Consider the following 25828-nt stretch of genomic DNA (forward strand, 5'->3'; position numbering starts at 1 on the left):
AAAGGTTTCACCTATAACCTTCAAAACATAGAGACTGCTGTTGATTTGTGCTTTAGAAAATAAATTGTACCATGGTAATTTCCAAAAAAATTAATAGTAATAGCTTTATGACCTAAAATCTGGAATTTGAGATATTTTCATGGCACATTCAGACTATGAATTCTAGTTGAGTTTCAAGCATGATTTTGTAGTCTGACTTTCAGAAAAATGTATAACCATCTTCACTCTTTGTGCAAGCAAGGTACGACTGGTTACTCCTTTCAAAATCAAAGTTGTATTTTTTTGGAATCTTGCCACTCTCAGAACATGCTTTGGTTGAACTAAACAACACTTTTATTAGTATCCACCAAAAAATATTAGTATAAGATTTATCTGTCTCTCTACAAAATTGCAAGGTATAAAAAAAAGAAGAAAAACACTTGTGTTAGTTAGAAAATAAGAACAGTATGCAGCAACTCTAGTACAGAACTTGTAAATACAACTCTTGCCAGCTTTTGATTTCAGTGTATTTAACTTCCTTAATCAAAATTCTGTAAACTGGAAAATAGAAAAAAGATCTTCCACAGTGCCGGTTATAAAAAGCAGAAGTGTATGACCCACTCCTAGCAGTAGATACATGAAAGAAACTACAACATTTTTCCTATTTTAAGGGAAGCAAATAATTCACATCAGCTTTTGGGGTTTTTCCTGTATTAGTAGAAAATTTTGAGAGGAATTTGTTTACAAATACAAAATATACAAAAAATACAAAATATATGTTTACAAATCCAAAAGGAAAAAAAAGTTTGGCAGAGTACTTGGCCTTTGAAAAATGTGTATTTTACATTATGACCCACACTTTGAAAAGGAATCTCATGAGTTTGAGGCAAAAGCAGAAGTACTTTCAAGCCCAAAAATCAGTTGTCTGTGGCCTACAATGTCACAGCAATGGCAAACTTTCAAAGACGACAGTCCCAGAGAAGACTCTTAGTAACAGCTCTGGCAGCACCATGCTGCCGTGACAGCAATCTGAGTACACCTAAAGCAGATACACATACAAATAAATTCTTCACTAACAGGAAGAGGACTGTCCTCAGAAACATGGTAAGGAATAGCACATTTTTACATGGTGCTTATGATTGCTTTTCTTATACCATAATTATGAAATATCCACAGGGCCTTCATTCACAGGTCTTTCCTCAAGACATCCTTGCCAGACTCAACAGCAGCTGGGCATCAGCTTTCCTGATGTCACCCCTTTGTGCTAGAAGATGCTAGGATCTCTGTATCCCTCCCAGGCATCCTGTCACTGCCTTTACCTTCTGTACACTTTTCTTTACATCTGTGTTTTGCCCTGATCTCCTTGCCCCAATCTCCATGCAGGCCTCCTGGTGTTTTCCTGAATTCCTTGCTCATCAGGATGGACTGCTCTGGAGCATGGGGGAGGCGATCCTTTCCTTGCTTCCTTGAGTAACAACCAACTCTCTTGCACCCCTTTTAACTTCAGGTGCTTGTCCTCTTTTAAGCAGATTCATGAAGACGCCAGCGTCTGCTTGTGCCCGGAGGTAGAGTGCCTCCAGCAGACATGGGGGTGGCTGAACCTCCCCCATGAGCACCAGGACTGAAAAATGGGAGGTTCCTTCCAGCTCTTTGCAGAGAGTCTCATCCATATGACTGACGAGACTGGGAGCATAAAGTTGTCTAGTCTCAAGGACAGAGACTACAGGCAGTCTGAATTGCTGCCCCTGACTGCTGAATGGGAAGGTGTAGAGAAAACAGAGCCAGGCTGTCCATGAAATGGTAAGGTGAAGAAACAAGTGGAAACACACAAATGTGGGAACATGAGAAATTCCAGTTAGGTTTAATGGAAAGGTTTTTGACTGAGACCATGCTTAAGCACTGAAACATTGTCTAGAGGAGCAAAATCTTCAGTTCTGGGTTTTTTCAAGACCCGACTGGCCAAAGCCTTGAGCAAACTGATGTACACAAACCTAGTTTAGGGAGAGGTTGGACTAGGTGACCTTCAGTGGCCCCTTCCAGCATAAATCACCCTATGACTTTTGGCTTGTTAATGGAAAGTGAAAAGAAAGCTTTTCATCAGCCTTGAACGACTGCTCCCTAGCCTCTCAGTAGTTCCAACTGTTCCAAACACTTCAGTGGGTCTTGGACTCTGCTGAGTTAGAAGATCTAAATCAGACAAATGTCAACACCCTGTCACCATTTATTGACATGCCTTCATGTAGTTCTTGATAAATATTTGAACATTCTAATGAATGACTGTGAAGAATAAGTTTGCAGGTGGAATGAGAATAGCTGAAATTACAATGTCAGGCAACTGTACTCATAACATGCAGTCGTTTCCTTCTCTGCCAGGAATGAAAGTACTTTCTTGCCAGGCATACAGTATGTTGATAAAGACCATAACAGCAGCATTTAGAAGCATGTGTGGAAGAGCTTTGCGGTGTGTATAATACAGACATGTGCATAAATATGTGTATAGGTGTTGGAAAACAATCCTATGAAGTGGTCATTAAGCAAGCACATTGCACTAAAAGTTGTCAGAGCGTGTAACAAGTTGAAACTTCTGACAGTTTATACAAAAGCTGCCGGGCACTTAGATTGTCAGATTCAGTCTAATCATGGACAGAAGTAAGAAGAAGGAAGATGTTATCTGTGCTAAAGGATTAATCCTAACATCAGAGGGAAAAAATATTTCTTGTCTATTGATTTATTGTCTATTGCTTTTCACAAAATTTGTCTTTCTGATGTTATTCAAGTGACCTGTGTTGTATACTAGACTTACTGAATTTTAATTGCTTTTGGCTTTGATTTTGTTCTGTTTTAGTTTGAAGTTTGTATATTATTTAAAATAGCCTTTCTATTTCTTACTAGGTTTGCTATATTTTTTTAAAATAAGAATATTTTTTGCTTTTCTTATATCTTACATGGTACTGTGAGCTGAATAAGTAGTATAGTGTTGTCTGTGTAGCTAAAGAGATGAAGGCAGCATACTTCATATTCCAGCTGGCAAAGTGTTAAACAAGACTATTGACAAATCAGTAACACAAATATGTTTTTATCCTGTCCTTTAGTTCTTTTCATTTCTTGAGATTCTTGTTCCCCGTTCTACCAACAAGAATCCATAAGAGCATGTCTTCTGAGTTTTACGTAATTTGACTTTTTAACTTGCTTACAGATTTTTATGGGATTTGAAAACCACTAGATTCCTCTAAAGAATATTTTAATGAAAACATGGGATTTGGGAAATTTGATAGTTACTACTAAGAGATAGAGGAGACGTCAGAGAAATTAATCTATAGATTAATCCATTAATCTATTAAACTTTAAAAATCACCATTAAAATGATATAGCTAATTAATACAATCAGCAAAGCTGACCAAATGCTGATGTGTCTCAGAGAGGAATAAATGAAGATAAAAGCATTCATGACAATAATTCACCCAAATGAAGTAACTTGCTATAGACACAGGTATTGGAAAAACAGATCCTCCCAATAATGCCTGTCTTCACTGAATGGAAGTCTGGAGTGTGACTATGGGCTTGCAGAGCATTAGACTACCTAAAGTCACAACAAAACCCTCAATCATTTTCTTTCAACATGTATTTAATAAGGAGTTTATCATGTTCTTTGGAAACTCTGACCCATCCTTCTCGTTTAACTTCATGACATTAGATACACTGTGAGGAAAATACACACTTTCATAAATTGCTTAAGCTGTAACTAGAATAATATCATTCACTATATTGTCATAACATCTTTTTTAGAATAGAAAGTTAAGCTACTTAGAAAGGAGCAGGGATATGTCTTTGTCAGTAAAACTGTCTTTCAATAAATTTTTGTAAGAAGGGTTAAATCATAAATGAAAATCAATGGTTTAATACCTGCAAAACACTCACAGTGTTTTTAATCTTGCCTGGAAAATAGAGATTAGCCGCCTTGTTAAATCAGCTGTGGAGACTTGAGCATCCTCTCCCTCGGGAAGAAAAATCAGCAATGAGCTTGGAGGGCAGAGATGAGGCAGATTTCCTCCGTGGCACTGCAGCAGTGTCCTGTGCTCAACACGTACAGATGATGAACCCCTGTGTTTGTTCTTAAGTGCCTGAAAGGGCATGATGAGCCAGGACCCTGACCAGCACTGCAGGAAACACTACTGGTATTAGTAAAGCGACTAAAATTCAGAGGGGCTCCTTCTTGATCTTAAGAAAAGCAGGCCACACACGGCCTCCCTAGGTGTGTCACAGTACAACAGGTACTGTGCCATCTTTCCCTGACTTGGTGTTTCCATCCTCTGATGTGGAAACAGTAGGGGAAAACGTTTGCCTTAGAGTGGAGGCTGCACACATGTGACGGTTGCTAGACATTAAGAATGAACATATTTTATTATAGAGAAACTACTAATTCATTTCCCTAGAACTATTAACGTAGGGTATTTAGAAAAAGCCTCCTGGCACGATTTTGGCACGATCTAGATGGGAGACGAGCAGGTGACATAACTTGTCATGTCTGAGCACAGTACACCTATCTGTCCCTTTCTGTGCCTGTTTTCTAACTCACGCTGCAGACTAATACTTGGATTTGCTGCGGGACACGCCGCCCGCCCGGCGCCCCCGCGGCCCCTCGGGGCACTGGCGCCCCGCCCCTGCCCGCCCCTCCGCCGCGCCCGGCAGCGCCGATAAAGCGCCCGAGGCGGGCCCGTGGCGGCCGTGGGGTTCCGCCGCGCCGTGGGCATGGAGCAGCGGCGGCTGAGCCCCGGCAGAGCGGAGCGGGGCAGCGCCGCCGAGGGCGCGGCGAGCGGCGGCCGAGGGCGCCTGGCCGAGTCCTGGCGGCGGCTGAGCTCCCGGCGCGGCTCCAAGCGCACCGGACCCTCCTCGCCTGCGCTGGCGGTGAGTGACCGGGACCGCGACCGCGTTGCGCCCTCCGGGTACCTGCTCGCTCCGGGGGCTGGGGCGGGGGTGGTGAGGAGCAACCTGTTGCGCTTCGGGAAGAGGAATCGCCTTTCCCATGCGCTGAGCCTGACTTTGCAGTTGTTAACACGTGCGGGTCTCCGGTTCGGCTCTCTCCTTGTGCTCCCTGCGGAGCAGGAGCTCGAGTCGCACGGCTCGGCCGGGAGCGCAGCTGGCGTGGTGAGAAGTATTTGCCTGGCCACTCGTGCTCCCGTTGTGCCGCTTAGGGGAACAGTGGTAGCAATCATAAGCGAAAGACCCGAAGGCATATAGGCAGAAAGCAGGCTCTTGGGAACCAGAGGTTTTACTCTTGGGTGGGTGTCCCCTTGCTGGTCTGTCTGCCTTCAGGCAGGTCGATGGGATGTGCCGGGAATCTTTGGGGTGGGTAGACAAACATTTTAATGGAGGTGCATGCTACAGCGTAGATTGCAAGTTAGGAAAATGAACATCTTGACCATAGAGGGAAATTGAGAGAACAAACTGAGCATTAAAACAGGAGTGACATTTATTAGAGTGCTCGATGGCCTGTCTCCTTGGGATCAGAATCCCATAGGTAAGTGCTGAACAAACACACACAAACACAGATTTTGGAAGAACTTCTTACTGTCCAAGGACAATCTGTTTTCGTGTGCTTAGAAAGAGCATTGTGTATTCCTGCCTAAAGCAGACTGTCTGAGGTCTGGAGTGATACACCTTATTCAAGAGATCAAATGTATAATTTTGAAAATAAACAAGTATTTATGAGCTTTTGACCTGGGAGTAAAATGGCCACGAGTTGAATTTCAGTAGGGAAAATAATGTAAGGGTAAAGAGGCCTACGGTATAAAGGATGTCATGGCAACAAGAAAACATCATACAAAGTAACAATATTATCTTGTGGAGGGGGAACGGGAGTAGCATTACATTAATCTGTACCATGCTGTAGATTAAAATACTGTAATTTAGGCTGGGGTTTTGGAGTGGGCTTTTTTAATAATAGACAAACTTTGCAGTAGATGGCTTAAACCCAGGTAAGGATTATATGGCTAGAACTCATCAGAAAAATGCACTGTGCAGTTGAGGGTTGGTGTTGGTTGTTTGGTTTGTGGGGGGTTTTTGTTTTGTTTTTTTGAGGGCTTGTTGAGTTTCTTTTGTTCTAAACAAAGTTGTTGTTCTTGTGGCTTACAGCTGAGATGAATTCTTACTCCTGCCAGAACCCTGAATGAGTTTCAGGTTGCAAGTGTTTCGCCAGAATTGAAAGGTTGTATTAATCTTTGCTTAATCTTTGCTTTTCCAGAATCTTTCTGAAAGTATGAGCAACTTTTTCATTTTTTCTTCTCTAAAGTACTATATTGGTGGTTTTTATGTTAATGAATTTTCATTGCATTAAGCCCACTAAACTTCATAAAGTGCAGGACAGATGGGAATGACAGATTCTGAATTTTTTAGTTTGTTGATTTTCAAGGGTTTTTTTTTCTTTTTTTTTTTGTCTTTTTTTGGAAACATTGTGGGGGTTTTTTGTTTGTTGGTTTGTTTTTGTTTTTTTTTTTTTTTGAGAATGGGTAAATGGGTAACTATTATTTTGTCTTCTTCATTATTGCTTTTTTTTTTAATGAGAGAATAGGGTTTCTGAAATCACATTTCAACACTAAGAATAAATCACTTGGAACCACTTTCCAAAGCAAAGCTAGAACATAGTAGTTCTTAAGACATTTGAAGTACCTTTTTTTTCCCCTTCCCACTTGCACCCACACTATCCCGATGTGAGGTGGGGGTGAGGGAGGGAAATAGTGTAATATTTCAGTCTTTTTAGCATCAGTGTTTTGGCCTCATCCCCTCAGCCTTATCCCTTGAATTATTTTTTCTTGTGGCAACTTCTATTTGTCTGCCACAGTTTACTTTTTAAAGTTTGTTACTTGTCTGAGGAGAATTTTTGGGGTGCAGTGCTGAAGCAGGAGTTTGGTACAAGTGATGCTATGCATGTATACTTTTTGGTTGGTTTTTCCCCCCAAAATCTATATTTTCTGGCTTTCCTTTTCTTTACACACTTGTAGAAATTGCTGATACTGATGTTTCACACTTATTCATTACTTGTTACATTTTTTATTGAATAATCCTAAGAGTTGGTTGCTTTTTTATTACTTTGTTAATTCCTGAAGAATAATTGGTAATATTATTTCTTTACCAAAACGATCAGGAAGGGGGTTTGAGGGGGTGTGGGTGGAATGGAGGGGTATTAAATTTAATTTACCTTGTTTTGATATTAGTGTTTGAGTGATAGAGAAGAAATTGCTACATTGACAGGAGCTGAAGAAGTGAAGAATATTTGAGATAGAAAAGGTTTGTAAGAGCCAATGCTGCCTAGAGCACACATGTGGCTGACTCCAAACAATGTCTAGCTGTGATCTTTGTTTAGAATAACCCTGGTTTCATTTTGAGGGAAGACATTACGTACTGAAGGGCTGAAGTATGCGTATAGCTTAAGAAATTAGGCCCTTTGGCTTTTTTCCTCTCTCCATCATCTGCTTGTGCAACTCTGGAAAGGGAAAAGAGCATGGAACTCCCCTATTCAAACTGATAAAAATTTTGCCTTGCAAACCAGCAGATCACATTTTGGATCACACTGAATTTCTGCTCATAAAGGCAATTTGGATGTTTTCTGCCAAGATCTTGAGAGTAGTTTGTACTTGCAGCCTCTGAATTATGTGAATTTTCCAACCCATTTTAAGCAGATGCTGCACAGTATTCTACTTCAATAAAAACTGAGATAACTGGCTGCTCTGCTCTACAGTTTCTGATCACAGTAGATTTTTTTCTTTTGTCCAAAGATTAAATTGCTTTTGAGGTGAAATTTTCCCCAGGATATTTACAGTAGCTACAATACAAAATGACAAGTGAGAAACATAAGAACACATGACATAAAACTTTACTTTGCTGTGGCACCAGTGAAATTATAGCTGGGAACCAGGTCATTGGTCTTGTCTTGGATGCTGAAAATCCGATGGGCTGAGTACAAATGACTGATGAAAAGTAATGTCTCCCAGAGATGGCAGAGCAGAACTATGTGTATATGGGTGAGGAACATTATATATACAGGTGTAATCCATTGAGTGAAGAGCTGAACTTCAGATTTGTTATGGAGCAGATTGAACAAAATTTAGCTTAACCTGTGAGTTTCATATTTGTGAATTTGAGAAATCAGATCTCATTTTCCCATTCTCATTTATTGTAGTGAAAGCACCTTTGCCATGACGCTGGCCGGTCTGGTGAGGAGACTGTTAAACTACCAGTGATGTGGGAGGCACATTACAGCCCTGAGTTGTATGACAAAATGGTGGAGCAGGGACAGGAAGCAAAAGTACAGGGTGTGGGGCAAACAAGGCAAAGCTTGAACATGTTAAAGTAGGCAGCAGGTTGTGTACCTGTCTGCACACTGCTTGGGATTCGAGCAGCAGGGGCAAGAGCTCAGCCTGTGGTCAGAGCTGCAGCATTGCTGGGATACCTGTGATGTGGTACTGCTGTGATTGATGGAGACAAGCCCTTCAGGAGAGGCAGGTAGGGAAGAAGAGGAATAGGGCTGCCTTCACGTGGAGGAGCAGCTCAGATATGTAGGACTCAGGTCTGCGTAGAACTTGTGGGTCAGGGTCAGAGGAGGGTTTGTTGCATGTTTTGAGCTGTGTTACGGATCACTGACCAGGGTAAGGAAGCAGATGGAGCTTTCTCTGAACACCTCCATAGTCTTTGGGAAATGTATTACATCAGAGCACCAGCCATCCAGGAGATTGTTGGAGGTTAAAGAAAACATTTTGTTACTGAATGGTGCTTGAGCAGCACACTGTGACTCTGTCCATACACGGCTGACTTGTTTGCTCATTTTAGCTAGTGTATGATTTTTTTCCAAAAAATTGATCAAAAATATTTGTATTTTCTGCTGGCAAGCAGAAACAATGTTCTTACAAGAATTTATTGCTGCCGTTCTTGATGAAGGCATGGTGGTGCAGGTGCTGTAATTGCTGGTGATGAGGGAGAGCTGTCTGTGGGCCCCTGTCCTAAAATGAGTTTGTCCTACAACCAAGGAATTTGGGCAGCACAGAGAAGCTTGAAGGCCAAGTCATGTGGGCAGTCCAGCACAGCAGAGGCCAGGGTGTACTCGGATTACCTGGTGTGTGGATCACTGACTCCTTGATGTGCAGTGGTCTTGCTATTAGGATCCCTGTAGGTGAAGGTGATGCAGGGGGAGCAGACATAGGTAAGGCAGGTCCCCACCACCCATGTCTGCCAGGCCTCTGCACTCCCTGATTTGGCCGGAGGAGGAGAAAAGCTGGTCATCAGCCTGAGGTAAAACCAAGGAAGGAGACCTCCTGGAACCCACATCTGGGCACATGAAGGAGTTGACAGTGACAGGAAACAGTGAGTAAGGATTTACCAAGCATCAGTTGTGCCAGATCCAGCCCTCATGCCTTCTCTAATGTAGTTGGGGTGAGAGGAGAGCAGTGGATGCCAACTGCCTTTGCTCTAGCCACGCTTCTGTAGCTGGGCTGTGACATTATAGTCTGGGAGGGATGATGTGCTGCTGGGGGAGTAGTAGTGGTGGAGCCGGGCCCAGGGAAAGTGGGCTTTTTCTTGACTGGCTTTTTCCTGGCTTGGGAGTTTCACGCCCTGACTGGGTGAAGTCCTGAGCTGCCTGATCTGCCCCTCTCAGCAGCAGCTGGGACTAGAAACCTCCCCAAGTCCCTGCCAGCCTGATTTACCTTGGAATTGTGTAAATATACATCAGAAAGTCCTTTGAGAACTAATTTACAGGATGTGCACTAGCACAGATAGTAACTGTTGCCTATACTTTGTCTGCTTGAAAATCTTAGAAGCGTGCCTACTGCTGCTGTCAGATGTGAAAACACACTGCTTAGGAAAAATAAAAATGGTAGTTCTAGCCCAGGGCAAGGACTGGTAGAATAATTTGGTAATACTGTGAGATGGAAAATAACATACTGTCTCTGAAGGAAATATTTATTTTTGTTGTTAATTTTTTTAAGTTCTTGGTAGCAGAAGGGAGTCTAACTAATCCTGTGCATGAGCAACTTGTCATGTATGACAAATTGTACATTTTGTCTAGCTTTTATTTTAGGCAGATGCTTCTTTCTTCTTAATTTCTGCAACTTTACAGTGGTTTTATAAATTTTATATAGTATATAACAGAGTGTTTTCATGTTTTTCTACATTTGTTTCTGTCTGTATGCCATGGATGAGCAACACTTTTCCTGACTGCTTATTTGGATGCTTTAATAATAAAGCTAGAAATTATGACTATTTAATCCTCACTTTAAATGAGGTTTCCTGAACCTATATATGAGGTTGCCTTTTTATAGAATCTCTCCTGAATATATTGCCTAGTGTCTCCCTGCAGCTGGCCTCCAGTAAGGAAACCTGTCAAGAAACTTCCTATAGTAGACCAGTCCTAAATACTTGTCTGAATAGCTGATCTTGTGTTTGTTCCTTTAGTGATGGTGGGAAAAAAGTTATATTCTATGCATTATTTCTTTGGTGCATATGTGGACTATTCTGTTGAGTAGTGTGATTTTTAAATGTTAGTAATTCATTATGATTTTAGGGATCAGGTTTTTTATCAGAAATGAAAATGTTTTTGTGTTCCTGTTAACATTTTTGTGAAGGTGTTCTCTAAGACATGGACCTAGTACTGCCTGATGCTGGACAAACATTCATAAATCTCTATGATTAATATGAACCAATTTTGAAATAGCCAAATTTTGTTCTGAAGGAAAAACTTCAGATTTTGGATTTAAATTATCTGGAAAATGCTCGAATAAGAGAGCCCTCACAAGTCTCGTCCATGCGAATTTATTCTATGACTTGAGCTTTTAAGAGTAGTATTCTGTACCTGGTAGAGCAGAGTGTAATATTGCTGACTGCAGTCATATGGGATGCAAGTCATTGCAGAGCTATAATGTGAGTTTTAGCACTAAAGATAGGAAAAACAGGAAAAAAAATTCCAAAACCAAGTGAAGAGGAGAAATGAATTCTCATTAAAATAACAAAACAGAACAGTAGTTCAATTTCCACAATTCTCATCTGCTTGTCTCCCCTGAAAAGACATTAGGAATTATTATATTGAAGGCATACCATGTAATAAAATCCCAAAGACTGAAGTTATTTTGCTCTTTTGCTTCCTTTCTTATGGAGATAATGATCATTAATTATTAATGTATAGCCTATTCTGTATCTGAAATGAAAGTACGTGTATTTCAAAAGAAGGTGGTTTTTAATAATTAGAATGATAGAGTCAAATTCCATGAGCAGAATTTAAAAATTATTTGTAATTGGGGATTTCTGGCTTTATCTGATTTACTCTTTGGAGCCTGATAATTTTTAAGTGGTGGCTGACCTCCCTTTTTATTAAGAGATTGATTTCCAGAATATCCAGAATCAATAAACTTCTTTTAAATCTTGAGCACTTGCAGCTGTATGCTGGATGTGGATGAACTTGTGAGTCTGAGAGTTGCTGATGTAGGAGGTGCTGTTGTCCATGACCAATCCACAAAAGGCAAAACAGCCTTCTGAAGGCTTGCTTTCCTGTAGGGTGCTTTATCTGTTATCTTTCTGTACACTGGCTCAGGTCCTTGAAAATAATGGAATTAATTAAAAATAGAAATATCTTTAAATTACAGACAACACTTAGAAGCAAGGAAAAAAGCAGAAAAAAAAACCAAAACCAGTGCAAAGAGATGACAAAGCTCTAGACCTTTGACAAAGAGCATGAAAACTTCTGCCTAGATCAGGAGACAGTTTTACTTCTTTTCTTTTTTCTCTATGGTTTTGTTTTTGCCATAGGATGCAGCTACTGTGAGGCATGTATGTAGGCTTTTGGAATTTATATGAGGCTTATGAGATGTTTTATTCATCACAACAAAATACAGAGAAGTACTTCTTAATCTATTGGAGATAGTAATATTGGTTATGATAGCAGGAACACATTTTAACTTGCACAACTTACTCTAACACTGGCTGGGCAGTGATAGATATGTCCTCTTATAAGCTGTTTTCTATGTAGCTGAAAGCAACTCTTTCTGGACATAATTTATTTCTTCTGATGAAGCAGCATTTCAACAATCCTGTGACATTTCAAAATGAATGTGGAAAGAAGAAGAGTCTTATTATTTCCTGGTAAATATATTTTTTCCTGGTATTCTTATGTTCTTTTTGCTTTTAGATAACATAATTGCTTTAATGACATAATGGAAGTGTTTTGTGGAGAGTATTCAAATCTCCTGTTGCAATTTTTTTAAGTTTAAGTTTAATTTCAGAGAAACTGACATGTTATGAAACCCTGTGAATCACAGTGACTAGAGAGGTGAAAGGAGAGAAAAATTAGAATGTTTTGTCTAAATAAACAAGCAAATGAAAAGTTTCTGCTTATTATTGCCAGATTATAAGTGCTTGCTCTCTAGAAATACTGTAATAAGAAAAAGCATCTGATGTTAATTCTTTACAGTTATTTATTCTCTCTTAATTTCTAAATATTTCCCCTGAGTGATTAATCAAATATACTCAGTTGGAAGTGACTCTTCAGGATCACTGAGTCCAATTCCTCGGCCTGTGCAGGACATCCCAAGAATCACACCGTGTGCCTGAGAGCATTGTCCAAAAACTTCTGGAGCTCAGGCTTGATGCTGGGACCACTTTCTTGGGGAGCCTGTTCTAGTGCTCAGCAGCTCTCTGGGTAAAAAAAGCCATCTCCTGATATCCAACCTAAATATCCCCTAACATGGCTTCTTGCTGTTTTCTTGAGTCCTCTCACTGGTCACAAGAGTGAAGAGATCAGTGCCTGCCTCTTCATTTCCCCTCATAAGGATGTTGAAGACCGCTAAGGGATCTCCCCTTAGCCTCCTCTTCCCCAGACTGAAGAGACAAAACACCTCAGCCACTCCTCATATGGCTTCCCCTCCAGACCCTTCACCATCCTCCTTGCCTTCCTTTGGATGCTCTCTAACAGCTCAATAAACAGTCTGCTTTATACTGTGGCACCCAAAACTGCCCCCAGCACTTGAGGTGAAGCTGCCCCAGTGCAGAGCAGAGCAGGACAATCCTTCCCTTGCCTGGCTGGAGATGCTGTCCCTGATGCCCACCAGGATGCGCTTGTCCCTCCTGGCTGCCAGGGCACTGCTGGCTCATGTTCAACTCACCATTGACCAGGACCCCCAGGTCCTCTGCAGCACTGCTCTCCAGCATCTCATTCCCCAGTCTGTGTGTACAGCCAGGGTTGCCCTTCCAAGGTGCAGAATCCAGCACTTGTTAAACTTCATATGGTTGATGCTTCATGTGGTTGATGCTCAGCTAATTAATTTCTTGAGGTCTGTCTGAGGGCCTCTCTACCCTTAAGGGAATTAACACCACCTTCAAGGTTAGTGTCATCGGCAAACTTAGTATGCCTTTGAATACCTTGTCCAAGATGTTGAAGAAAGTGGGCTGAGGATGGAGCCCTCTGGAACCCTACTAATGAGCAGACTCCAGTCTGATGTCAGCTCATTCACCACAACCCTTTGTGCCCAACCCATGAGCCAATTGCTCACTTATCAGGTAATGTTCAGCTGTCTGCTGGACATGTGGTCTAGAAGGAGAGACAGTTTGCAAGGTTTTGCTGAAGTCCAGAAAAATTGCCTCTACTGATTTTCCTAGACCAATTCAGTGGGTTACCCTGTTGTAGAAGGAAGTCAGTTTTGATAAGCAGGAGTTCCCCCTCATGAAGTTGTGCTGGCTGTCACTGATGACTGTGGTGTCCTCCCAGTATTTTTTCAATACTTCCTAGAATAATCTTTTCCATGGTTTTACCAGGCACTGAAGTGAGACTGACAGCCTGTAGTTTCCAGAGGCCTCCTTCTTGATCTTTTTGGAAATCAGAACAAAGTTTCCAGTTTCCAATCAGCTGAGACCTCTTTGGGTTCCCCAAACCATTCCACAATCATCGAGGAAGGCTTTGTGATGTCATCAGCCAGCTCTTTGGGTATTGTCAGATGAATCTCATTAGGCGTCATAGATTTGTAGGGATGCAGCCAAGAAGTTTAAAAGTAGAACTAAGATGACTCTAACCTGAAATGCTGAAATTGATTTCTTATTGGAAAAGTTGATTGATTAGAATAGCTTGAACTATTTGCTCTTTTTATTTTGAAGGTTGTTATCATGGAGAGTCCAAATCTGTAGCAGCTTTACTCATTCAGATTTCTCTGCTTCTGCAATGTAATCCAACTTTTGCTCTTAAAGGTTTCCCAGATACCAGAAGTTCTTAACAGTCAGATGTGCTCCTAGGTAATTTTTCTAGTGGTCTCTCAAGGAATAGAATAAAAGAAAAGGAAATACCTGTGACTGGATGACTTAGAATTTCAAAGGGCCTGGTAGGAAAATCTGGTCCTCAAAAAGCTGTCATAGGAAATGAGTAAGACTATAGTTGTGTCAGAAGTTGTGAATGAAGCTTGGAGACAAGTGGAAAGCTATTGAGGCAGCAAGGCAGGCAAGTGAGACTTTAATGAGCTCAGCAGTGAGGATGGATGCAGTGAGATTCACCTCACAGCATGCGCTTATTTGTTCTCCCTTTCAGTTATCAAAATTGTGACAGGGCTGCATTTGATTCAATAGAACTGTTTTGAAGGTGGCAGTCTTTTGGTTTTAGATGTGCTTTTTGGTTTCAAGTAAGTATTTCCCTAATGTTTGGGTATTAGAGCTATTTTAAAAGTTATTATTAAAAGATATCTGTCAGTCTTTTACACTGACAATGGAAGAACACAGATGCTGTGTTGTATGGAACACAATTTAATCAGAATTCAAACTTTCAACCCATGTGGACATGAGCTAAAAAGTCTCAAATTCATTTTTGACACAATGTGTTTGAAGTTGGTGGGATATGCTCTCATGCTGAGCATACAGAACCTTTCAATATAAGACTGTGAAAGTCTAGGGGTACTGTAAAGCTTTTATGGGTTCATAAAATTAGTTCACATAAGCCATTAAGAAGGCAGGTTCCTTAGTTATGATTGTTCTCTGTAAGTAGATTTGACAACCTTACTAAAAGTTACGGTAGTTATTTCTCTGGAGTACTGAGAGGACATTTAATATGTCTTGTTTCACTCTGTTGCATCAGGCACATCTTAATGCAAATACAGCAGTAATAATTTATTCCTCTGTCAGTGTTGGAGTGTGACAGTATAGAAGCCATTTCACATTCCATCCAGGGTGACATTACTCAGACTGCAAACAGTTACACTGCCCACAGTTGCTGAAAATCTAAGCTGAGTAATTAGGAAAACGAAGAATACAAGAAGTGGGTTGCAATGCACAACAGTCTTAATGGTGCAGAAGAAAGTGGTTTCATTAACTGAGACACAGTGCTCTTAATAATGTGAGTTTTCTGAGGTGCTTTAAAGAGGGTACAACTAGCAAAATTGCAAAACAATCACAGAAGGATATTACTCAAAACGTAACTAATGAATATTCTTTTATCAGTAGATTATCAAATAAGTGTTGATTCTTAATTCAGTAAATACGTGTGATTTTGGTTTGTCAAGGTTTGGCTTATCAAGGGTTTTTCTCATTGTTATGGACAAGATGCTTCTAGGCTAGAGATGCTGCTTTGGATTTTTTTTTTTTTTTCCTTACAGACAAAAGGTAATTACTGCATGCCAAATAAACAATGACTATGAGATATAAGCACAAGTTACTACTTGCATCTCTGTAACTTACTGAGTACAATATTGCCCTTTTCTTGGGGTACCTCAATGAGAGAGCCATAGCAAAGTAGCAGCTTTGTACAAAAACATCTGTTAAAACAGAAGTTTGCCTTAACTGTTTAATCTGTTTTTTTGGAAAGGGGATGAGGATAAAACCCAGCATCCTCACTGCTGCATACTTTTGGAGTGATTTCTAATTGAAAGAGGAAATTGGATTCCTATGCGTGATGACTTAATTTGGCTTAAAGAAAAATGCAGCTCGTCCAGCTTCTGTAGATTGCTTTTTGCACTCACCAAAATATTCTTGTGCTTCTCTTTTCTCACCATAATCACGTCTTTTCTTACATTTTATATTTTATCACTTGCAGGACTGTCTGTAACTCCCACAGTTCAGTCTCCCTTTTAAGGAATTAATTGTATTTAAGAAATGTCGGGTTTTTCTTGGAAATCAGTGGTTTATCTGTGTGTGCCTTTCCTGGACTGTTATTTGCATGAGTTAGTTCTCCTATTCTTTCCTTCAGACTTTCTGAAACACTGAGACTACCATCTCTATGCATATTTTTCTCTTCCCACTCCAATTTTCATATATATATATATATATATATATATATATATGTATGAATGTGTGTATGTAGATATGCATATAAAGTATTTTTGAAAGATTAGTCATAAGGATGTATTTATATTGTGCTATTTTTGAAGAATAAGCAGAAGTTCTGTTAAACTGAGAAGCATTGATGGGCTCATCCCACTTTTTAATTTGTTTTTTTATCTATAGACAAGTACAGGATGCCTGAAGCAATGTCTCTTTACCACAATATCTCCTACCCACTAATTTGTTGTTGTTGTTTTTCTCACAGCCTTTCCTCCTTTGTTCCATTTTCTTAGAAACACAGTGTATTTAATATGATGCTCAAACTGGTACCTGGCTCTTTCTGAGTCAGACAAGTTGAGGCGTGGGCTGAAGCTTAGAGTTGTCTCAAACTCCACCTGCCAGAACTGAAAGGACTAGTGAAAATATCTGGTACTCCTATGCCCAGATGAGGGTCTTATGACATAAACCAAGCCATTTAATGTTGAAACTGGAGGCAAGGCTTTAAAAAGGTGCCTGTTTAAATATGTGTTCTCTCTGGCTTTTTCCTCTTTTGTTTATTTATTTTTTAACTTCTGGCAAAGGTTAAAAGAATGTAATGATTAATTTGTATAAAGACATTTCAAGCTGCTCACTTGGCGCTGGAACAGGATAGTAAGTGATTCTCATTTCTGAGCAGAAAGTGAGATGGTCTCTGATAGAACTAGTCTCATAGTTAATATATTTAGTGTCATGATTTTGATGGTAATCTTCAGTTTTGCGCTGAAAATATGAGGTATGTTCCATTTGCATGAAGGTTAAAATATTTTTAATTTTCTGTTGGCAGTGAATCTAAAAAAAAGATTGAATCCTACCATCTCACAAGAGTGTTTTGCTTCACTTAATAATGTAGTATTAGAAAACTATAGTTGATTGTGCCTCCTCTGCTAATGACCTTGCTGCCTGTGATGCTGTTACTACAGGCAGCAAGGGAGATCATGGTTTACTGCTAGGCTGTTTATTGGGATGGATGTTCTACTAACAGCTGCCTATCTCAGTAGAGTGGATGCTAAAGTAACGCTTAAGTTAAATGGAGAAAACTGAGGAGCTTTCATTGTTCCAGTAATCTGAGTAGATGAGATGCCCATACCCTCATAATCAGATCTAAACCACTGAGAGTATGGCCTCAGGTTCATTCTGTTAAAATCCTTAAGTGTTTTATTAATTTGTTTTATTAATAGCTGAACTTCAGCTGCTGTAAGTGCCAGGCCTCTGGATCTTGATGTTCCCCTTAAAGAGAAATCAATGCTCTGCTACCAGATAGGGAGGAGATGATAAATCTCAACTTTTATGAGGTAAATCAGCTGTCAAAATGTTGATTCTGCTGGAAACATACTGTTAGTGTGATAGCTGTGTATTTATTCACACAACACTTAAAATTGATGTTAAGGGCTGGTAGTGGACAAACAGCTGATTCAGCACACAATGAAGTGGATATGAAAAGTATAGCTAACAGATATTACCTGACAAGTATTCTACTTGCCTCCACCTGTTCTTGTTCAGTGGATTTTCTTTTTAATGGTATTTTCTAGATATCCCACAGTTGTTTTTCCATTCAGAGATCCAGCATATCTGGGGTACACGTCCAGGTAAGGAATCTAGCACATACATGGTAGATCTGCTAGAATAAAAGTGTTTTCAAAAGTGGCTTGTGTGTAAGTGGTACATTTGGCATCTGGTGCACTTAGGCTGCTCTGGGCTTTCATACATGTGAAACATGTAAACTGTTTCACACATGTCAACAGCATGTCAACTGTTTTATTCTTGAAAAAGTCACAGGTCAGGGCAGCTATAGTTTTCACTGAAGAATGAACCTCTTGTTCATTCCCAAATTTTAAGCAGTGACTTGGTATATTAGGAATGCATCCTGTTGGTTACTCTAATATTCCTGGAGGACTGATGTAATATGGACGAAATAGGACATTTAAAAAGTCTCTTACAATTTTTTTTGATGCCAAGTTGCAGTAATGTGGGCAACCTGCTCTTCTGATTTCTTAAAGACGGCTCTGAGATATAATAGTCTTAATTTCAGTTAGTTTAAAGTTCAAGGCAAGAACCATTATTTTCACCTTGCTTTTAGGAATGTTTTTGTGCAGATGACCATGTGCTTTTTCCTTGTCTACTTCAGCATGGTACGAGGAATGTGAGAGGTCAGAAATTCTGGCCTAATCATTTGCCTTATTTCATTGCAAGAGGCGTCACGATTGAACTGCTGAATTTTTACCCCCACAGAGGTAAGATGAAATTAGGAAAGGGAATAGTAATTAGAATATATTTTAAAACATGACAATTCAAAGATGTTTTTTGTGGATTTCAAAGTCAGTAAATTTAAAGTGTATAGGTGTTACAGAAGTATATGCAACTTATAACTTAATTTAAAAAGTGCTTGAAGAAAAAGTTATTAGTGATATATACTGTTATTAGTTTTTCATTTGTAACCTTAGAAATATTTATGACAGAATTCTCAATGGAATTTGGAACCTGTCAGCAGATGTCAACATCTGAAGAAAAGAAGTTCCAACTAATCTGTTCTCAAGTATAGCTGGATCTGCCCTTTCAAAAAATATTTGGGAGAGAAGGGAAACAAACAAATAAAAATGTATATTTGAAGGCCATGTCTCATGACTATTTTCTCTCCACAAACAGAACTGAAATTTTTGTTGAACACAGCCATCCATCTGCCAGACATTGTGGGATGTGTCTGGAGAACATTGGCAAAAAAATTTGAGATGTTTCATTAGTGTTGTAGAAAAACACACAGTTAAGACATGCATAAATTGTACAGGCTACCTATTGCAGCAAATGGACTTAAAACCAAAAATTTTTATAATGAAAAAAGAGCTCAATGTCAAGTTAAATGTTTCGCCTATTCAGTTCTGAGTCAGAGTTCTTTCTGTTAGAATGAATCTTACTTGAGTGTGTGCAGTGTAAAGTGTATATATGATTTTTGTATATTGCACAAAATTTTCCATTGAAATGTAATTCCATTTGACAACATCATATGAGAACTGATTCACACGTGTTGATATACAAGATTAGATTACAGCCCATAGTAATAAATAATTTTGTTTCAGCCTTGTTGGAAACCAGCTTCTGGCCTGCAAATAAGTCTTGAACAGAGTCCTCAGAAAGAGAGCAGAAATAGTCTGTCTAAGCAGCGTGGGAGAGCAAACATTAGTCTTCTGGGTTTCAAGTGACCTATGTGCAGAATGTGATTTCAAAGTCTCTTGCCTATCATTTCTTCTAAATTTTTTGCTGTTAAAAGTGCTCTACATCACTACACGTGCTGGACTTCTGCAGAGCTTCATTGTGTTTTCCTTTGTGATGGAGATTATTTTCTCAGATGGAAATGCTCTATTTCATGTTCTGTGCATGACTGCAGCAATTACTGATTTACCCTGAGTAATGTGTGCTACCATCTCCACTAAGTCTTCCTTCCATGAATACTTGGAGGATTTTGATTCCCCTTTAGCTGCATTCTCAGTGTATTACTAAGAGCCCATTGGGCTGTTCTTGCTTAGCCAGGATAGTACCTGGAAGTGAAGCATAAGACTGGTTTCTCAGGCAAATAGTAGCAGGATCTAAACACTCAGAAGAAAGATATCTAGAAATAATTTGCCATTTCTGAATTTGGCCTTACTTTATGTCCTAATATAGTTATGCTATGTGACTCTACAGTCTCCACTGTGCAAAAATTGCCTTTGTCAAAAATACTTATCCTGGCATTGTGTTGAGCGTGTGCATCCTTGAATACCTGGAGCTGTGCTAGATATTCCAAGAGAAAAAGGGCTGATGCATGAGAGAAATGCAGTCTCAACTCTCATTAGTTCTAAGATGCATCCAGTAGCAATCTGGAGGGGACTTAGAAAATTTCTTATCAGTTTCCAGATAACTCTGCAATCATGCTTTAGCAAATTTGTGGCTGTTAGTCATTTTAGCAGCTACACTGTGATTCATCTTACACTCAAGAGCTCACTTACACAAGCTTGTTTTTACCTCTTTGGAGGATTTTTTAGGAAATGGTTGTTATGATTAGAGATGTCTTTTAGAGACCTCCTAGAGGACATCAGCTGCTTAGAGCTCACTGTGAGCTTGTTTAATGTGGACAAAACCTCAGCTACTTCCAGTTGTCTGCCCTGAAACCAAAAGGGGCCAAAATTTGTTGAAACTGTGGAAGATATCTCTGCATTGCTCTGTCTACTTCTCCATTCTTCAGGCATCTTTCTAACTCAAGAGCCCTTCTTTGTGCTTACTCTAAAAGAACCAAATCCTCTCTCCACACTTCACCCCGATTTCTTTTCATAAATGGTTAGATAGTACAGTTTACTGATACAGAATTTCAAATTTCTCTTGCCTGTGGATGTATTTCTTGACACCTCCTAGAACTTGGTGGTGTATTGTCACTTAACAACTGTTGAGCATATAATTTTGCCCTTTGTACTACCAAATGATCTTTCTTCTGCTGGCTAGCATGGATAGTCATCCAGGTGCTTCTGTGTGACTGGTACTTTCCAAAATTCTGTCTTTTTTATCCAAGGAGGCTGTTTGGTTCACCCAACAAGCTTATTTTGTGCCAGATTTCCTCAAATTATTGTCCTATACCAAATGGAAACAGCTAGCTTTTTTTTCTTTTTCTGCACAACTGTATGAAAAAGGGGGTTTCTTAGTTGTTTTTTTCTTTTTTTCAGTTTTGGGGAGGATGATTTGAGAGTCTCAGGACTACCTGAGTAGTCTTGGGACTCCCAAAGCACTACTGATAAAATTTAGTCCTTAACTGTATAAGAAGTTTAATTTTATTAAAGAGCCAGAGAGACCACAGCAAGGATAAGGTGTGGCATTTATGTTCCTCAAGCAGCCTTTTGATTGTCATTTGCGTTAAAATGTTGAAAAACTCCCACATATGTGTGTCTTTTCTCTTAAGTATTCTGCTTACAGTAGAATAACTTTTAATTTAAAAATAGTCCTGAAACCTGGCATATATTTGGCTTTACATTGCTGTTACATAAATTTCTAGACTTTGTAAATGCAGGCACTGTCATTTGTCATCCAAGTTTGACAACTTAGTTGAATCTTTCTTCTGAAACAAAGATTTTAAGTAGTGAATGCTTTTGACAATATTTCTGCTGGCAGGATGGAAGCCTTCCATCCTTTCTTGTTGTGAGATGTTGCCTTCTATTCTCCTTTTTGTGTATGTGATAGTTCCTGGGAAGAGACCAGAGTCATTCTAGTCAGGGAGGCAGGAAAAGAATTCTGTAAGTAGAGCATATGAAGGAGCTGAAATTGGATGATAACAGTTCAAGTGGCAAAGGAGGTTTATGTGCTCAACGTAAGCAGAGGAGCGTTATGACAACACATGATTACACCAAATGTAAGTATGTGGGCAAAGCCTTGATATGTCCATCTTGAGCAACATGAATCCACCTTGAAAGCTATTTTATGCTGTAATTTAGATGCTGCAGAGGATATGCTGTGATACTTGGGACAACCCACTGCAAATCCCTAAAGCCGTTTTCACAGACCAGTCACTTACTGGTCTGTGAAAATAAAAATAAAACAATTACTAACAGTAATTGTTTTATAAAGTTTTAGTGCTAAGCAGGAACCACAGAGATACCAGAGGTGTGCGGCTTGTTTTTAGTTCTGTGTCCTGGTAAGAAGCTTGGATGCATCAATACTGTGTAGCCAGATATAATCTGTTCTAGCCATTGTGCCTCTTCCTTGTTGAGAAGTGATAACCATTTGAAGGTGTCTTATATTCTATTTTTATGCAGTGTTTCAAAGTCTCCATGAAGGGATAAGGCATGTAAAAATGACAAGTAGAAAACTCAGTCTTTTTATATTTCAAATACACGTCAGTCAGTATGATTTACAGGTTTTGCCTTCATAGAAATTACCTTATTTGTATAGCCAGAGGGAAGAAAGTAACATGTGGTGCTTGTGGCTAGTGGCAGGACCTAGCATTTCAGAAAGTTTCCTCCAGAACTTGATGAAGTTAAACTGTGTTCCAGGTTCTACTCCCTCTTGTATTCTAAATGAAATGCAATTTACATCTTTGCTTTGCTATGGTCACCTCAGTCATATCAATAATGTTCCTAGGTACAAACTACAGTTTGTGAGATTGCATCATTTCCTCTGTCCATGGCAAATGTTTGCTGTCATGTGACTCACTGCCATAGATTTCCTCATCAGGGTTCAGGTTAACCAATGGTTCAGCAATAGTTTTGACCACTGTGTAAAAATGCTTCTACATGAGGATTTTTGAGCTAAGCAGGCTTTAATAGAAAAACTGCCTGTTGTCAGAGGTAAAGACACTCCCTGGGTGTCTTTATTGCTGCATGGGTATCACCGTATGATTTGTGCAATATTGGTGAGGAGAATCCTCTCAGAAGTCCTGGAGGACTGAGCCTGAGCATGGAGGTTGGTCTACATGATCTCCAAGAGGTCTCTTCCAATACCGAACATTCTGTGAAAATGCCAAATCAAAACTATTCTCTTACAACATTTCTCCCTCTTAAAGTTTTTTCTTAGTCTTATGCTCTGAAGGGAATTTTCAACATTTAAAGCAATGTCAGATAGAATTGCATTAATTGAATTAATGGAATGGGTGAAGGGCAGAAACAGTGTAAATTAGTGCATGAAAGAATAATCTAATTGAGCTGAGAAAAGTTTAAGATTCTTGTTTCAAAAGCTGTACAGGGGCCTGTAGAATTTCTATTAATATTTTAATTTTGATGCATATATTCTGTGTTTTGTTAAATGTATCAAGCTATTGTATAATTTGGAGTAAAAATTTCAAATGGTAGGGCATCCTAATTTTCCTAATTTTCCTAACTTTCTTCTCTGCAGTCATAAAATGTAATAAATTAAAAATTCCTACATTAACAAGTGTTTTTACATACTTGGCTTTAATATTTTTGCTGGAAATATATTGCACAGTGTTTTATGCAAGAGTGTTTAGAAGCACTGTTGCTGAACTGCTTACATATATTCATCTAGTAGCACTCTTCTCTAGTGCAGAGGGTCCATGTTGAGGGCTAATTGCAAAGAAAAAAGTCATCAGTGCATTATGTAGTTTAATGTAACCCTCTGAATTGCCTTGGGATTACAAAAAATATCTATCCGATTTTAGAGTTGACTTGAGGAAGCTCAGCTGGTAAGTTGCAAGTTTTAAAGAAATCAGATAGTAAAAAACCAAAATATTCCCCTAGATTAGGAAGGTTAGAGGCCAGGTTGGGGTTCTGAGCAACGTGGTCTAGTGTAAGATGTCCCTGCCCACGGCAGGGGAGTTGGAAGGGGATGGTCTTTAAAAGGTCCCTATCAACCCAAACCATTCTGTGATTCTGTGAATGGAGAGCAAAGTCTGGGAAAACATTCTTTCAGTCCTGTCACTGAATAAAGTTGATGTTCCAATACCGGAAAAAAACAAATGCAATGCTAGTTGGTTTGTCTTTGAATCATCAAGTTACACCAACTACACAATCCTTTGAAAATACATTCTGAATTAGTTGCACAGGTGTTTTTCTAGAAAAAAAGAAAAACAAACCTAAACAATGAAAAAAACCAATAGCTGAACATTAAAGCTGTAGTAAAGGAAGAAGATATACTAGATCAGATTGCATAGGCAGTTTCACCAAGCAAAGAAGTGCTGTGGCTAAAACAGTATTACAGTAATATTGCATTTATTTTCAAGAGTATGAGGGATGAAGTGGAGCTTTATGTTTTTTTGGTTCTGTTTTGGTTTTTTTTTTTTTTTGTCTCACTCCAAATTATTAAACACCAACTTTTGCTTTCTGGAGTATGAGAATATGCATTATTTATGTTACAGAGAGAGCAAAAATTTAGAAGAAGATTTAAAATACTGGCACCCTTCCAGGAAAATACTAAAATCTAAACCTGGAGCAGGTGCCTTGTGTAATTTGTGGGTTTGTTCTTTCCAGGGCTTAATCATCGTATCTATAAAGGGATATCAATAACGCAAACATATATCTATAAAAAAAATCAGTAATAAATTTGTAGCCTGCATATATTATACAGATTACTGAACCATGTCAAAACCAAGGGGAAGAGGCTTAGTTATGTGCATATTCTGCATTCTTCTTTATGATTTCCTCACTGGAATGGGATCTGCCAGAGTCCTTGGGATCATTAGACTTCCACTTAGCACATGGCAATAGGGGTGTGACAACATGATTTTCAGCACAATCTCTCACAATCACAGATGTGTTTAGACAGTCCTGTCTGTCATTCATACTATATCTGAACAGATTGGGCCCCTGAAAAAGTTTCTGCATTACATTCTGCAAGCTGGCATGCCAAAAACCAAACTCCCTGTTGTAACTTTATGTGCTGTTTCCCCCATGAAGGACTCATGGAAGGGTTACTTTGAACTGGGTGCTCAAGCATGGGCTTCCTCTGCTGACCATCCAAGTGTCTCTGGGTTGAAGGAAAGTTTTCTGAAGTTATTCCTCCCGTGGGACACGAGTTGGTACTTCCTTTTGTTGAGGGCTACCAATTGAGGCTGCTGTCAGCCTGTTTCTCCAGCTTGTCGAGGTCCCTCTTGCTTGCAGAACACCCATTTGCTTGCAGGCCCTCATCCCACATTTATGTCATCTGCAGGTCTAATGACAAATAGGTCTGAGCAGAAAAACCTAGTTGCCTTGATCTAAATTGCTGCATGAAATTGTCTTCATTTCCTTTCTCAAAATGCTTCAGAATTGTTCACAATGTTTCATTCTATGATGTTGCTAATGTGATTCTGTGAATTAATTTTGTCAATATCTTCAGTTCTGTCTTTTGGATTCTACCACATTCCGTGCTGAGAAGGACAAATCCTACATCCGCTGTCAGCTCAGGAGTCTTTGAATATGTAGTTGAAACTATTGGTCAACCACTGAAATTCTTAATGGTATTGAGAGGTTCCAGTAGATCAATCATCTGATCAGATGTTCCTGTTTTCAGGGACAATTTCAAGCCCAATTTCTGAGCAGGTATAGGCTAGGGAGGAGATTTGTTCTCTCTGGTCAGTAGCATACCAGTGAAGTGCCTTCTTTTCAATATTTGATTGCTTTTTAAACTACATCTGGCTATATGAAATAGCTGGGCTTTTTCTTCTTTATTTTACTTGAAACAGTCCATCATTCATAATTATATGGTATGAAAACATTTGATGTCAATGTGATTTGAATTTTTTTAGTAAACAGTGGAACAACCCTTTTTTTGTGGTATATCCTTAAATATAATCAAATATGTGGGGTTTGATGAGGGGTATTCAGGGTTTTTTTTGTATTGCTCTTGCAAGGGGAAATGAAGAAAACATGTCTAGCAGTAATTTATGCTGAAGAGTAAGTTATAATTCAGTTTGAGAGGTATTTAATAGAAACTTTTCTTAGCAGCCTTTCTTTTTCTTTCTTCTTAGAAGTAAGTCAACTCCTCTTAATTTCAAATAAGCACTTCTGAGCCAATTCAAATAAATTGCAGTGAAAGATTCATTTGCAAATTCTGGGGATATGCTCCAGGGAAGTCTTTAGGTTACATCCTTCCT

General features: G+C 39.3%; 1 protein-coding gene across 10 annotated transcripts in view; it reads left to right on the forward strand.

Annotated features, from left to right (window-relative positions):
- The window catches only part of TRPM3 (transient receptor potential cation channel subfamily M member 3), a 416327-nt gene that overhangs the window by 22397 nt on the left and 368102 nt on the right, over positions 1-25828 (forward strand). For 2 of the 10 annotated variants that reach the window (XM_038125130.1, XM_038125136.1), the window contains exon 1: positions 4338-4884. The exons of 1 other annotated variant lie outside the window; for it this stretch is intronic. In XM_038125130.1, the coding sequence (XP_037981058.1) occupies positions 4729-4884 (156 nt within the window). In that variant the 5' untranslated portion in view covers positions 4338-4728. Of the gene's footprint in view, positions 1-4335; positions 4885-25828 lie in introns of those variants that run through there. 7 more of the 10 variants (XM_038125132.1, XM_038125131.1, XM_038125141.1 and 4 more) reach the window with 5 other exon arrangements.

The sequence above is a fragment of the Motacilla alba genome, chromosome Z (assembly GCF_015832195.1).
Source record: "Motacilla alba alba isolate MOTALB_02 chromosome Z, Motacilla_alba_V1.0_pri, whole genome shotgun sequence".
In the NCBI taxonomy this organism is placed as follows: domain Eukaryota; kingdom Metazoa; phylum Chordata; class Aves; order Passeriformes; family Motacillidae; genus Motacilla; species Motacilla alba.